The sequence below is a fragment of the Lepidochelys olivacea genome (assembly GCF_965140295.1).
Source record: "Lepidochelys olivacea isolate rLepOli2 genome assembly, chromosome: 22".
NCBI classification, from domain to species: domain Eukaryota; kingdom Metazoa; phylum Chordata; order Testudines; family Cheloniidae; genus Lepidochelys; species Lepidochelys olivacea.
The window spans coordinates 20,824,384-20,840,705 of NC_140432.1; the positions used below are offsets into that span (position 1 = coordinate 20,824,384).

Here is a 16,322-nt window from a genome sequence, read left to right on the forward strand (position 1 = left end):
AGCCCAGAAAAAGGGTCTCTAGCACCCTTGGCACCTTCGCTGTGGTCCTGGCTTGGCCGCCTTAAGTGGAGCGAGCAGCCTGCTGCAGGTTGCGGGGTTACTGGTCGCGAGGGCCATTGCTGCTCCAAGGTCACTTCACGCTGTGGGGGCCTTGCTGGCTCCCACCATCGCTGCCAGGGTCAGCACTGTGCTCTTCACCAGAGCATGTTTTAATGGGCCCCATTAGCATAGTAACTGCTGCCCATTCCTGCAGACAACGCTGCCCTGTCCTCGGCTCGGGAGTGACGGAGCCGGCCCTGCGCGCCCCAATAGTGACTGCTGCCCATTCCTGCAGACAACGCTGCCCTGACCTTGGCTCGGGAGCGACGGAGCCGGCCCTGCGCGCCCCAATAGTGACTGCTGCCCATTCCTGCAGACAACGCTGCCCTGTCCTCGGCTCGGGAGTGACGGAGCCGGCCCTGCGCGCCCCAATAGTGACTGCTGCCCGTTCCTGCAGATAACGCTGCCCTGACCTTGGCTCGGGAGCGACGGAGCCGGCCCTGCGCGCCCCAATAGTGACTGCTGCCCGTTCCTGCAGACAACGCTGCCCTGTCCTCGGCTCGGGAGCGACGGAGCCGGCCCTGCGCGCCCCAATAGTGACTGCTGCCCGTTCCTGCAGATAACGCTGCCCTGTCCTTGGCTCGGGAGTGACGGAGCCGGCCCTGCGCGCCCCAATAGTGACTGCTGCCCGTTCCTGCAGACAACGCTGCCCTGACCTTGGCTCGGGAGTGACGGAGCCGGCCCTGCGCGCCCCAATAGTGACTGCTGCCCGTTCCTGCAGACAACGCTGCCCTGTCCTCGGCTCGGGAGTGACGGAGCCGGCCCTGCGCGCCCCAATAGTGACTGCTGCCCGTTCCTGCAGATAACGCTGCCCTGACCTTGGCTCGGGAGCGACGGAGCCGGCCCTGCGCGCCCCAATAGTGACTGCTGCCCGTTCCTGCAGATAACGCTGCCCTGACCTTGGCTCGGGAGCGACGGAGCCGGCCCTGCGCGCCCCAATAGTGACTGCTGCCCGTTCCTGCAGATAACGCTGCCCTGACCTTGGCTCGGGAGCGACGGAGCCGGCCCTCTGCGCCCCAACATGCTAATCAGTTTTGAATGTCAGCATCCCACCTCCCCAACCCCTGGGAAAACCCAGCAAGGTCACCGCTTGGCTGGCAGCCCTCTAGCCTCTGCTGGTGCCCGCCCTGAAAACCAACAGTAACGCAACAGGCCACACTTATCCAAGCACGTCACAGGACTGACTCACTCCAGTGTCGCACCCAGGAATCGGAGTCCCACTTCCAGGCTCTAACTAGGAAGATGAATGACCACTGCTGCCCTCACCTGGGCCAACTAAGCACGGCTCTTGCCTGCAGGTGAACTAAAAAGCCCTCTGATAGAAATAACAAGCAGAGATACAAGAAACCGAACAACTGCTGGGAGTGCAGCAGCGGCCAGGAAAGCGAGCCTGAGACACGGCCCCTGGGTCGTCTGTCTCCGCTCCCCAACCATCTCTGACTTATCACTGCTAACTTCTCCTCCTGTCGGCCGAGCAAGAGCAACATGGTTACAGGAGTGTGAGCCCTGCTGGCTCTTGCATCTTTGGCGAATCACAGCTAAGGTGCCAGCTGCACAGACCACACCCAGCTCTTGGGACAACTTCAGAGAGACAGTCTGAACAGCGAGGGTAACTAACCAGTGGAACAGGCTGCCGAGGGACATGGGGGATTCTCTGTCCCCTGGAGTTCGGGAATCAGGATTTGATGTCTTTCTGTAAGTGAGATGCTCTAGCTCAGCCAGAACTCTGGGCAGGATGCAGGAATCACAGGAGAGGTTTCTCTTGGCCTGTGCTGTGCAGGATGTCAGACTAGATGGTCACCATGGTCCCTTCTAGCCTTGAATCCATGGACCTGTGAGCAGAACTGGCCGGGAAAGGATTTTTTCCTTCTAAAATTTCCGACACAAACAAAAATGTTTTCTTTTTTTTTTTTGCAAGTTTTTCTTTGAAATTTTCTTGTGTGTGTGGGGGGGGGGGGTTTGATTCGCCCCTCCTCCCCCTGATTTTTCATCAAAAGAATGCACGTTTTTCATTCCCATTCCCATTTGGTTGAAAAAGCCACTTCCAATCGAAAGAACATTTTGACAGAAACTGTCTGACCAGCTCCACCAATGAGGCGTCAGACAAACCTGGAAAGCCCCCCTCCGATCAAGGGCACAGGCCAGGCACTCTGGGGTTTGTTTTAGCCTCTGCGGTGAGGCTCTCACTAAAGCCAACACAGGCACATGACTGATGCAGGAGGACAATGACACAGGCAGCTCCAGGGCTAGCCGCAGCAAGGACCAGCAGCCTTGTCGTGTTCGGTCTGTCTGGAACAGCCGCCATCTACATTTAGCCCAGAGGAGCCCTGAGTCCCGTCCCAGGCATGCTGCGGGGAGCTGTAATAGCTTCTCTGAGCTGCTAGAATAGGGGACTTGCTGCTGGCACCATGGCAGCGAGAAACTGTCAGCTCCTAGTTCAAAGACCTCCCTGGGGATTCTTCATCCCAGGCACAAGGTACTCCCACCAGGGAGATACAGCTGCTGCTATCAGTCTGCAATTTGCCTGCACAGAACTGCACTCCGCTAAAGGGCGCCAGGCTCCAGGCTGGACTGTGAGAGGCTGGGCAAGGCTGCGGAGAGTGGCACAGCGAGACAGACCTGACACCGCAGTGGGTTCCCCTGGACTGGGAGGAAAATGCAAACTCTCCCTCCCTGAGGGACGCTTACCCCGCCCCACCCCAGGAATGCAGGGAAATGAGACAGGGTCGGGCTGTGGTGCAAGCACACCCAGGCACAAGGAGATCCCGCTGGACACACCACACCAGAGATGAGGGGTCTGCCTCATTCCTATGCTAATCTCATTGGATGCCACTGCTTCCCAAGATGAAATGGCCCTTCTCCAGCTGTGGATTGTGTCACCAGGCAGCCTAGATGACCCTGGGGTGTCTCCATGGCTCACTGCACAGGAGACTGCAGCAAGAGTCCTGTTTGGCTTGCAAAGTTTCCCACTGTAGATCAGTCCCAAAAAGGAAAAGGAGCAAGTACCCACCAGAGCCCCCATTCCCTACCGCAGAGCCTGGCACACAAAGGCCTGTCTCAAAGCACAGCGAAGTCACGGTCAGTCTCAATGGGCGCTAGACAGACAGCTGATCTGTAACTATGGAAAACCTTTGCTGGGCAGCTGAGATCAGCTGTGCTGAGATGGGGACTGTAGCAAATTCCCTTCTTTGCACCTGATGTAGACATTTGGGGAACATATGAACCCCCCAACTCACTTCACAGAGAGCCCCAAACAGCCATCGGATGGGAAGAGCACCTTGGCTGGGTTTGAGGTTCCACACTCCTGAGCTGCTGTTTATTTGACTGGTTTGGAAGAGGGGGATTAATCTGGCTGAGAGCCCTGAACTAGCTTATCCACAGAGTCACAGCCAGCACGCTGCTACACAAGAGAAGCAACAATCGCCAATCACCGCTGCGAGGTGCGTGGATTTAAATGGAGCACTTTGCAGTGCCCAGAGATGCTTAAGTTGCCTGTTAACTTTCACTGAGCACATGGGGAATGGCAGGAGGCCCTCTCCACTGCTTCCATCTGGGGAGGAGACGTAGCTGTTCCCTTTCCTGAGGCAGTGGATGCCTCCTGCCAGAGCGACCTGGCTCTGATTCTTTGCAGATGGAGGCTCCATCCAGGGAGGATGAGCTCAAAGGCTCAGGAAAAGAGAGTTTGCTTTGACACTGCAGCCTGCCAGCAGCTCTCTCTCTCTCTCGGGTCCGTCTGCTTGTTTATCCGCTTTGCTGCTGGCCAACAGTTGCAAGTGCTCCGGAGCGATACCAATGTACTGCTCTTCTGCCCAGCCGGAGGTGGGAGCCTCGCTAGCGAGGGAGGCTCACCCATAATCAAATGGCTCCAAAAAGCAGCCGCAGCGCCTCTGAAGGGCCAGAGTCCGACTCCCACAGTCAGCTGACGACTGTTCCATGGAGGGACAGAACGGGGGGAGTGGGAAGAAACCACTTGCTCGGACTGTGATGCACCATCAAAAGAACAACCCTACAGGCTGTCAGAGGGACATGCACTCCCCAGTCAGACTATGCCTCTTTCCCACTGTCGCTGCTCTTTCCCACTGTCGCTGCTCACTCCCCACTGTCTGCAGAGTCCTCTCTCCTCCTGACCCCACTCGTTCTCACTTGGTGGCCCTGGTTTCCCCAGCTGCCCGCTGTGACAAGCGACATGGCTGCCTTTGCTAGCAAATGAAACCCACTAAGTGCCGTGTGGCGCGTGCGAGAAATGGGCCTCCCAGCCATCGAACTCAGGGTGGGTACCAAAGCCAGGCCAGGCCAGCTGTGCTGGCAGGTCTGACGGGTGCAGGAGGCCTGCGTGACACGAGCGTGGTGGGTTTCAGTTCAGCAAATGCCCACACCACTAAAAGCACCATGGCTTTGTCCCCAGGTTGTCAGTCTTGGCCAGGGAGTGAGTGGGCTCCAGGGACTGAACTCTGCTTCCCTCCCAGGAGTCACGCCTCCAGGGCAGCGTGACGAGGCACTGCCCAGCACCTGCCCCGTGGATAAACAGAGGGCGCTGGTCTCCAGGGACGTCAGTCTGGCACCTTTACATTTGCATGAGTTTTGTTTCAACACTGCTCTTGGTTGTGAACTTTAGAATTAACTCTCCGTGGTACACAGCACCTAGCCATGGGGAATGTCACCAGTGTGTGAGTACACCAGGGGTGCACCCGCAGCACTGGGGTCAGGGTTTGTTAGAGAACTGCTGCTGAAGGGTCACACCAAATGGATCTGTAGAGGCTACAAACTAGCCCCTCTCACTTCCTCTTTGTTAATTTCAGGTGCTGACTGGTGCAGAGCTATAAACAAAATATCATTAGAGGGCAGAGTCCTTTCCACATCAGTCTCGGCCAGCTGAATTTGCAGCGGGCGAGTGTTAGACCCAAAATCCATACACCAACAAAACACAACCACAAGGGGAAAAAAATAGCCACCACAAAGGCCCTTAGAATCCATGTCACTGTACCGTGTCTTTCTGGAGATGCAACAAACACACCCGGGCCCTCGTGCCTGGCAGGATGAAGGCACTAAAAGTCCTCCCAAGCCTCGTATGCCATTACCATGAATTTCTCTCTTCAAGTTGCCACTAAGAGAATTTCCATGGGGAAGTCACGGAGCATCACTGAGCTCGTTGCAAACTGCTGAGAGGATGAAGCTTGGCAAAGAATCCATGCAAAACTTTCTCTCCGTTTCCTAGGATGCAGGGCACTCACACCAGAATCGTTCCACAGAACGCTCACGACACCTGTGTCCTGCATGCACATCCACCAGGCGACGGGCGGGGGGGTGTTTGGGAAGGAGCCCGGTTCGGGGTCACCTGGTCCCCATAGGTAGGGCTAGCTCAACATGTTGCTGCCAGGCTTGCAGTCACAGGCACGGGGGTCTCAGCCCTCCTGGTACAGGAGGAAATGCAGGTATGATGTTACCTGCTCTGGATCTGCATAGCATGGAGAGCGAGCTGCTTAGTGCTGAGAACCAAAGAGCTCTGGGTTGCTATAGCCGGTAGCTGCTGGCCTCAAGGAGCTCTCCATGCTCAGCCTGTCACGCTAGTTACCAGCGTCTCCAAGGATGCACAGCCAGCCTGAGCTCTGCTCTGTATGCAGCCACAGGGAGCGGAGTTCTCCAGCCAGGGGGTCCCTGGTGCCCCTCTGGTGAGCCGGCAGTGCCCAGCAGCAGGAGGGCAGCGGGATGGGAGAAGGGATGGTTTATAACTGTGACAAGGCCAGATCCCACCAGATCCCACCTCAGATCATTGGGAAGAATGCACAGGGCTGAAGGGAGCTGCCCACTCAGGGACCGTCTACAAAGTCACCAGCTCAGAAACAAATCAGTCAGCGGGTGATGCCGCCTCGCTGCCCGGAGTGATGCTGGCCGGAGCTGGCGTCATGGCTGCAGAGCAGATGCAGCACTAGACTAGCCGGTGCACTCAGATGGGCAGCGCTGCTGGCCAGAGAGCCTGGCTTCTGAGCTTGTTGTTACTGTGCTAGGCAGGAGCTCAGACTAGACGGCCTAGTGCCCCTTCTGGCCTTAGAACCATTCATTATTTGGGTTGCTGTAGCACCTAGGAGCCCGGTCATGAGCCAGGACCCCACACCCAGAACAAAGACGGCCCCTGCAGGGCCTGCAGCTCACCTGTGGATGCCTGGTGAGTGGTGAACATGGATCCACCTGGAACAAAAAGGGACACAATGATGAAACCGCAAACGAATGAATCTTCTGCAGAGAGGTGGGTCCCTAGTGAACCTATGTAAAAATGAGCCATACCAGTAGATGTGCAGGGGAGACGGGCTTCACCATGCAGAGTCCCCCCACCAGATGCCTGTTCAGGGCCCCATGTGAAGTGAGTTTGTTAGCTCTCAATCCCATTGTGAGTGGCCAGGCATCCACATCAGAAAAATCACCACCACAATTAGCCCCAGAGTGGCAACCTGTGCCCAGAGGCCAGGTCTGCATGGGCCACAGCCCGCGACGAGATGGCTCCGATGGGTCACCGCGGACGCGCAGGAGGTCAATATACAGAGGAGGTGATTCGGCACCCTCCACCAGCACCACACTCACCCGGAACGAACCGAGCAGGGAGGACTGAGAGGAGAATGTCATGGGGGAAGAATGAGGGCCTGCACTAAGCTCTGCAAGTCTCACCTTGCTGGGGTCTCCTTCAGCTGCTTCCAAAACACTCTGGACAAGACACCCAGCTCCCTCCCCACTGGCGACCAGAGCCCCGGAGGAGCCTGCAGGTCTGCGTGCAACTTTGGAAAAGGCTAGGAGCCCACCAGAACACAATGCTGCCTGAGGCTGCACTGGCTCTGTGACCCTCCTGCAGCCAGTGTGGGCAGTTCCTGGCTCTGTTTGCTGCCAGGGACCAGGAGGAGGGAGCAGGGACCCTGAGGACTGGTGTGGAAGGGCAAGATGTCTGCCTGTTCCATGAGGGGACACATCCCCCTGGCTCCCCAAAGGTTGACGTAGAGAAACCCCTGCAATGGGCACCCTCCCTGGCTCCGACCTCCTCTCAGCAACTCACTCGGCCGGCCACTGGGTGCCAACGCTGGGCTGCAAGGACATGCCAGGAAGGGCCTGGCTGCAGCGCTCCGCTCAAGTCTGGGCTGGTGCTGCGGGTTTCATCGCTGACTTAGAGGCAATTCATCTGGATTTAGATGGGACCCCAGCCATGGCACCATGAGTCCCTAGTGGCCGTATGGCAGTGCCCAAAGTGGGGGTGAGCCCACCTGACCTTACTCCCCCAGTAATGCTAGCCAGCAAGCCCCTGGAGTGGCCAGGCAGGACCTTCCAGTGCTGAGAATCAAACACTGGACCAGATGCAGCCCCATACGCATGACACAAGAGTCAAGCTTAGATGCCAGTGCTAATGCCTATCTCCCCCTCTGGCCTCAGAGGAAGCCCTGCCCACAGACCAGCCCCCACCAGGGTGAGAGCCCTGCCAGCTGGGTTCCTAATCAGCGAGGAGAGGGAGGGAGTTTGTCGGAGCTAGGGAATAAAACCACATTTCAGACAACCTGGACGGGTCATCTCAGCACAAAAATCCCCATGCCCCTGCTGGCCAGGGCTGCATTCAGACATGCTGGACCTAGCGTGGCTCTGAGGCCAGTGTGGAGAGGGGCCCAGCTTCGCCTTGCAAAGTGGGATGTATTACCCCCCTCACACACACACGCGCACACGCTTCAGCGTTCGGCAGGGCCATCAATCTGCTTGCACAGCGCTTGCTGGCCTGCGTCTGGGTGTGGCACCCATGTTTGGAGCCGCCCATTGCTGTAGCTCGGCAAAGCACATCCGGGTCAGGAGAGTCACTGCGCACTGCTCCAGCCCCCCAACACAGCAGGGCCTGTGGGACCATCTCCACGCCCTTCCTCTGGGCACCGAGCACAGTCCGCCGTCCCCCCGCCCCTAGCCCCGTCGGACTATATTACCATACATGGTATAGCAGTGGCAGTAGCTGGGCTGGGCTGCGAGAGCTGCTCACTTCGGGGGAAAGGAGACAGAGAGGCTCTGTGCAGTGCTGATACACACAGCTGGAACACAGCTGCCGCTGCTGGCCTGGAATAACGCAGACAAGAAAGGAGCCCTTTCCGAGCAGCAATTCAATTCCCTGGGTGACAGATGCAGAGAGATGCTGGTGTTGAGTGGCTCAGCCCTGACAAAGCCTTCCCCTGACTCAGGAGACTGAACCTCTGTCGAGCCAGAGCCGTGGTTACACCCCTTCCTTCCCACGACTGCCACGGCCTTGGAGAGACGTCTCCCCAGGGCTCCTTCTCCTGGCATTGCTGATGCCCCTCTGGCCAGAACGGCATCAGGGCTGCCCATGGTGGATCTGGGTCCTATTCTCCCTAAGTCTCATATTCCTCTCCTCTCTGCTCCCTCCCTGCCTCCTCCATCAAGGAGCAGTGTGCTCACTGGCAGGGCCATGGTGCTGCTTTGTACCCAGGAGCACAGTATCCGGAGGGCTGAGCTGGGCACCAAGCCACAGCTCCCCAGATACAGGAGCATAAAGTGGCTTGCGTGGCTTGAGAGTCAATGATAACCTCACAGCCTCTTGCTGTCCCCGGCTTGCCACGGAGACGCTCCCTGGCCTGGTAACTGCATTCCCACCAGTCACCAGAATAGCATTCACGCAATGCATGCCCAGAAGGGCCAGCAAAGAGGCCTGTGCCCCTCCCCTGGCACTGCGGGGCACAAGCTATGTGCTTTCTGCCTAGCTCAGGTTGGAAGCGCTGACCCACCATGAGCATCCCTTTGATGTCACGTTGGTGTGACCAGTCACCACAGTTGGTCAGACGCCGAGATACACTCCCAGCCAGAAATGCCCCATCAGCACCCCCGTCAGACCTCCCACACCTAGAGCGGAGGGGTGTGCATTGCTAGAGAAAGTCGGGGGTACTCTTCTTCTCAGCAGAGGGAAGGGAACATTTGAATAGTCTCTACCCGCAATAAATAGCTCCCAGTTGGAGGCACGCACACTCATCAGCCAAAATAGCTCCATGACTTAGCATGAGTCCCACTGAGGCTGGAGGCTTGTGACGTTCTATGGCTCCTACCAAGGTCACCAGACACCCTCAGGAAACGTCGTGGCATCTGCCACGAATGCCCACGTGAAACGTCTGTCGGTTCTTTAGCAGGATGGAAGGTGCTGGTGGCTCAGCCGTAAGTGGCAGAGCTGGGGGTGAAGGAAGGTGAAGTTATATCCCCTGAGAGCCATTTCATTTCTCCCTCTCTTTCACAGTTGGCTTCTGGGGGATTGCCCCTAAGCAGGAAATCATTCAGCCACCATAGGGAACTGATGAAACCTGCTCATTGAAATCCACCTGATAGGGGTTTGGTGTCAGGACACAAAGCCACCTGTCCAAGGCTCACTCGAGGCCTAACCCAAAGGGCTACCTTTGGGATCCACTAAATGCTGGCAGCCGTGGTGGATCCTTGCAACTCCCAACATGCAGCCTGCTGGGGTTTGCTGTCCCAGCTCCAGTTTGGGCCTCAAAGAGGGGAAAGGGATGCAGAGCAGTTACTGGAACCAAGAGACCAAACAAAACAAAGCCAGGGGGCAAAGAAAATAAGGCCAGGATCATCTCGGGTGGAACCTCACGATGTCAGTTACCCCAAGGTTAAGTTTGGCCCAGCGTATGTGTGTGTTTTAAAGCCAGAGGTCTCTCAGAGCAAGCACCTCCGTGGCTGCCCTAGCAGCTGGTGTCTCCTGGATACCAGACGAGGGGTCTGAGAAACAAGAGAGCGGATTTCAAACGAAGACAGACCAGGCAAATACCAGGACAAAACGAAGGGAAGGCGGCGAGTGCAGTGTACATAATGTAAGTAACCACCACCACAGAATAACTCCTCAGCCAAAGCACTGAGCTCTTCTTCAAGGGGAACATATCACTCAATCTGCATAATTTAGTTTGGGTAGAAACACTTCCCAGCCCTGCATGGATGTCAGCTCTTACGAGAGCCAGTGAGCGGGATGCTCTCCTCCCGCACGGCCCCATCACCCTGCCCCTCACTCCCCCTAGATTCATCCTTTCCAAACAGAATTAGCTACATGCCATCACCTGGGCCTTCCTCAGCTATTTCGTGACCCAGCTGACCTCAGTGGGGACAGCTCCTTCCACTCACAAATCTCTCTCTTAGCTAAAAAAAGAAAACAACACCAGCCCTTAAAACGTCTGAGCCCTGTCCTGTGAGGTGCTGAGCTCTCTCATCTCCCAATGCAGCACAGAGGGGACAGGGACGGTCGGTATCAGGGAGCATTTTCAGAGTTTGTTTGCTGGCCATTGAGTCTCAGTCTTTAAGAATTTCATTTGTTAAGGCCCAATTCCACAAAGGATTGTGTGGAATCCCCCTGCAGCCAGCAGGACTCAGCCCAGGAAAGAGGGACGATCTGCTGGGATCCCACCACCTGTTCAGGGCCTTGGCTGGTCAGCGCCTCAGAGCAGGGACCTCAGGCGGATGTGAAAGGGCAGCAGAGTCAGCCTCCTGGTTTATCTCGGTGCTGTAAAAGCCCAGTGCGCACTGACGGAGTGATAGCCATTCTTCATAACAACCCACATCCCATCATGATCCGTCTCTTCCCTGCACAAAGACCGGGCCATTTTGTAATAAACACATTCTATCCAAACAGGCTTTGGTTTAATTTCCCTTCCCTGTAGCTCCCACTGCTGCTGTTCCCAGGCTCCGGGTTCATTACTTTCGACTGTGCAGCAAAACATGGGGATCAGTTGGTGCAGCATGCCCAGGCCGTTATCGTTATATGATGAGACACCTTCATTTCACGCAATTATTGGGTTAAAAAGACCACCAAGCCAGCCCAGCAGCTGATGATCCAGCAATGTGTGGCTTTGTTTTCTGTATGGGTGGTAAGTAAACAAAATACTTTAAAAATATCAAATACTGTTCTGAGAGTATCGTGGAAACTATCAAACTCAAACTGCACAGTGTGCATCGTGCAAAATACACAACAGAGCACAACACACCATTTATTTTCATGAGTCAAAAGTCGAGCTGAATGAATCGTGTTAATTGAATCTGATGTTCTATTAATAATGCCATTGTTTGTAGAATAAATTATTCATCAGGTACATTTTTTGCATGATTTGACTCCCTCTGTCGATGGATCATGCTCACTGAAAGACACAGCCCGTCAATGATTTATTACGCATTGAATATATCATCTGACAAATACTACGGCTGAGACATACCCCAGAACCAGTGGGCCCAGTTCTCCACTTGGTCACGTCAGGGTTACACCAGCCTGACTCCACGAAAGTCCGTGCAGCCTGATTCTCATTTACACTGAGCCCACTCCACACCCTCCACACCCAAAGCAGCCCGAGTACAAACAGACCTCAGGCGCTGGGGAGCTCACTGAGGCAGCAACTGCAGACTCGGACCCAGGCACCGCTGTGATATCAGGTGTCACTAACCCTATTACAGCCTGTCATCACACCGCTTGTCAGCCAAGCCCTGCCCACCCTCACAGCCCAAACGGTCCCGGGGTGCTCACTGCGCAGGACGCAGCAGGGACATGGGGAATGGGTTTTAACCAGCCGCTCCTTTGAGAGTCACATTACATCCTCGACTCCCGTCGGGGGATGGCCCTGCACAGTCACTCATACCCCACTGAGCCTCTGCCAATTCTTGGCGGGCGCCCACCACAGAGGGAGCCAATCACCACGCTAGGAGGTTCTCTGGGCGCCTCCAGCCACATCCCGCCCCCTTTAAGACCTCAACCCCCGCCCCCCAGCACTGCCATACAACACATTGCAAGGGGTCCCCCGGGTAGCATCCCAACCCCTGGTTTGCCTCTGCCCCCAGGGGCCTAGCACAATGCCCCCGTTATGTAAGAAGGAGCCCTCAGGATGCCCGCCATGGTACCTTTTAGGGCCTAAATCAGCTCGTTCCCGCACTGGGCACCTGCCAACATTTGCAACGACAACTCTCCCACAGGGCCAGACTGTGCCCTCCAGGAGGGGGAGAATCCCAGCCCGCCTGTTGCCCAGAACCCAACCCCTAGGATGTGCTGCAAGGAAGACAATAAAACCTGACCTGCCTCACCAATCCGGGGGTATGGGGAAAATTCCTTCCCAGCCCCAAAGTGGTGACTCCACCTAGATAATGGGCTGACTGCTGGAATCCAGCAAAAGGGACGTGGCCCTGAGCACAGGGCTCCTAACATGGCTCCAAATCTTGTGCCAAATCCTGCAAGGGCTCCCGCCCACCCAGAAATCCTATGTGAGCTGGAAATCTCATGGGATTTGGCCCATGCTGTCCTTTTTGCCCTCCTCCATTACCAGAGCCCCCAAACTCACCCTTGCTAGGCTCAAAGCCCCCCATAGACTTCAATGCAACTGCCTGCATGACACAGGTAGGCAGGATATGTACCCTTGCTTGTATATATGTATTTTGCTTTTTATGGAGGAAAATCATTCAGTCATGAATCTGTCATTATCTCATTTTGCTCTGGGCAAGCTACAAACAACAGTATCTAACAAGTAGAATTATCCCTCTAAATTCTCCTATGCTGGCATCTCATTAATGACCTAAAAATTGCTACAAGATAACACTTTCCATTTCACCAGCCTGTTAGCTCCACACTTGCAAAGTGACCAGCTTGTCTCATAAGGAACATTGTGCTACAACTTCCCACCCCGCCCTGCCTCTACTGTCTTCGCAAAAGGAGGGAAAAAAACACTTTTCAAACTTCAGCTGACAATGCTTAATGCGCGTAGATGTCTTCTCATCTCCGTGTATGTGTGTGTTTATAGCAAGCCTATGGGAAAATGCTTTCTAACACTATAGAGGCAGTTTGTATACAGGGTTCTGCAGATGAATTAGCTCCTCTTGGGTTCATGGAGAGCAAACCTCCAGCCTCCTGCTTGGATATTTGCATCTGGTGTCTCACCTCTACCTGTTCTGGGACTGGCATAATGCTTTATACTGGAAGTACCTGTGAATTAATCCTAGCATTTCCTACACCTATTCAGAGACTTTCCCACTTAACAGCCCTAAATCTAACAGCACATCACCACCAACCTACGAGCCTCTCGCCAGAAGTCCCTGGCGCTTTTTCTATTTCAGGGATTTGCAATTTGCACCTGACCTCCTAATTTTCACCTTCCCCGGCACTACGGAGCAGGAGGAGTGCTCAGCCCTGGTGCTGTCATTCCTCCCTTTCAGAAATCATTTGGGGCCCCGCTGTGATCCAGTTCGCTCCCCTGGAGTTACTCCAGGTTTGCACTGAGAGCACAGTCAGCTCCTCTGCTTACCAAGGAACCAATTCCATTCTCCCACTAGCAGATACAGATGGGGAAGGGCTCAATGGGAGGAGCCAAAGAAACCAGGCTTATCCGCCTTCCGCAGAGAGAAACTGGAGAGTCATTATTTCGGACTATAAATAAGCCAGTGGCTCTCCAGGAATTGCTCTGATCCTGGCAGTTAGAAGGCAACAGGAGGCAAGCAACGGGCTCTTTTTGAGCATGGTTCCAGGAGCCCTTTAAAAAGGATAAATATGGAAGAGCACCTGAGCACAGAGCTCTGCCAGCACTAGGCAGCAAACTTAAAGAAAGTGGCCGAGACAGAAAAACTAACAGGCTCATACAGGAGGCTGCAGCCCGACCCCTTCGCTGACCCTGACACAGGACCTGCTATGGAGCCACATGGCTGGGCAGCCCCACCCCAGCATCTCTCTGTGCACACAACACAAATTCACATCGCTCCTGGAGGGACGCTTGCACCATGGCTGCCCCTGTGAACCAGGCTGAGTTTTCTACTTGACCTTTTTAGAAGTCTGAAGTTTATCTTAAAAAAAAAAATAACAACAACGCTGTGGCCTGAAATCCCACCCGAGCTCCATGCTGGATCCCTTCCCATCCTCCTGTGAGTCCCTCTCTAGGCTCCTAGTACCTTTCCATTACTCTCGCACACCCCTGCCTGCAGACAAGAGGAGCAAGTATCTTCTCCCAGCACTCCCAAGGGGCTTATTTTGAATAGATGATGATTGACTGCTGATCGCTCAGCGTCTCGGGCCCAGCAGAGAGGTGACACGCCTGCTAACTCATGGTGGACGCACTACACAGAGGCTTTCCATGACACAGTCACTTTATAGTCAAGAGCAATTCAGCAGTGGGATAGCCACACCCCAGTTTGTCACAGATTAACCACATGCTATGGGCCTGGTTCTGCCCTGCCCCAGCCATTCACACCAGTGCAGAGCAGGCTCAAAACTCTAGCAAATCAGCAAGTTACAGGGTTGAGTCCCCAGGCTGCAGGCCAGTGACGCCATGGGTCCTATGTGCCCAGTTACACCACATACAGTTTTACTTACTTTCCTACCCACTAGCACGGGGCTGCCCTGTGAATCAGCTTCCGCTATAGCCATTACACAGACAGGCTATAGCTATATGGGCGGCAGAGGGTGGCATGGGGAATCAGGGAGCATATTCGTTCGGGGAGACACTGTTTAAATTCATGCCTCTCTGTGGTTCTGCTGAGCCAGTTACAGGTGAAATGAAAAAGGCCCTCAGTTCTCAGGAGACATCTCTTCAGGCTGAGTCCGACAGTCAGTATGCTGCAAGACAAGTGTCCCACATGGAAAACAAACAATATGGCCTTGTGATTCCTGCTACACAGTCAGTGATGTATGTCTGGGGGGGTGTTTTGCAGCATAAGACAGCCCCATTGCTGGTAACAAAATGATTTGTAGAGAACAAAGCTCTGGGAAAGAGAATGACATGCTGGGTCACATTCTCTGAAGCAACCTCTACAATGATGCCAGATATTTTGCATATGCAAAGAGCTGCATGCAATTTTTTATGCTCATGTAATTGCATGCGAAGATCAGGCTGGTGTCTCACTTCAGGATCTGCACACTCAAACATAGTTTGCACACACACACACAAGCTGTTGTGCACATAGAAACAGGTTTGGACAAAGACACATGGATACAAAACCATGAGTGCAACCTTTGAGGCCTCTTGGAAAATCTGTCTCATTGTGTCTAGTCCCTGAGATCCAGGGGACACTGAGCTCCAAGAAGATGCAAGTTGTTAGCAGCAGAGGGTGACGCAAATGCGACTGTTGATTTTTGCAAATCAAATGGCACCTCCCTTCCCTATCACGCACTTGTGTAAGGAATGAGATTTTACTACCTTAGGCTCTGAGATTTGGGCTTTGGTGTATCTTTGTGCACTGAGTTGATGACACCTGTTATATCCCAAGTGATTACAGCACACCAGATTTTGCATAGTAGCAACTGCATCCAGGTTAGGGTTGAAGGTGCTGGTGTGGAGAACATGTCCATATTCACACTGCTGATCCTTAAGAGTAGGGAGTAGGTAGGTACCTGCCAATCTTGCAGCAGGCCAGCATTGTGCTGAGGGCCTTGGCCAGGAAGCAAAGAAACGCTCCATCTGGTTTCACACGTGTTTTCTCATCCCATCTCTCACCACACGAGTAATGGAACTACAGGGCAGTACGTCCATGGAGACCCACGTCAGGAAGCTCTGGCAGGCAAAGACCACACAAGACTGAATGGCTGGAAGTTGATGCTAGACCAATTCAGACTAGAAATAAGGCACACGTTTTAGTAGGGTAATTAACCATGTGGACAACTTCCCGAGGGACGCAGGCATCACTTGAAGTCTTTAAATCGAGACTGGCTGTCTCTCCGGACGTTCCGTTCTCGCTCAGCCAGCAGCTCTGGGCTGATGCAGGAATCCCTGGGGAGGTTCCCTGCCTGTGCTACGGAGGAGGTCAGACTGGATGATCATGGACCTTTCTGGCCTTACAGTCTACAAATCTATGCTGTGCATGGCAAGCCCAGGGGAAATTGTGATACCACCAGAGCCCTGAGATGAGCCATGGAAACGGTCAGGTCCGTTTCCACCTGGTTTCTAACTCAAACCCACAACAGCTCCACTGACATTTCAACCTCCCCAGACCGTTCCAGTCAGAATTATGGCTTTAGCTGGTGAGGGGAAAGACCCGAGAAGAGCTAGGCAGAGTGGCAAGTAAGGATCAGTTATTTAATATGGAAATAAATAAATGACATAAATAAGAAAAGGAGTATTTGTGGCACCTTAGAGACTAACCAATTTATTTGAGCATAAGCTTTCATGAGCTACAGCTCACTTCATCGGATGCACTTTCAACGAAAGCTCATGCTCAAATAAATTGGTTAGTCTCTAAGGTGCCACAAGTACTCC

The 16,322-nt window shown here is 54.3% G+C and overlaps 1 protein-coding gene across 1 annotated transcript in view; it reads right to left on the bottom strand.

Annotated features, from left to right (window-relative positions):
- Window positions 1-16,322, bottom strand: part of LOC311511242 (uncharacterized protein) — a 53,643-nt gene that overhangs the window by 25,488 nt on the left and 11,833 nt on the right. Inside the window, exon 3 of the mRNA XM_084611656.1 lies at window positions 6,250-6,285. Within this exon, the coding sequence (XP_084467782.1) occupies window positions 6,250-6,285 (36 nt within the window). The remainder of the gene's footprint in view (window positions 1-6,249; window positions 6,286-16,322) is intronic.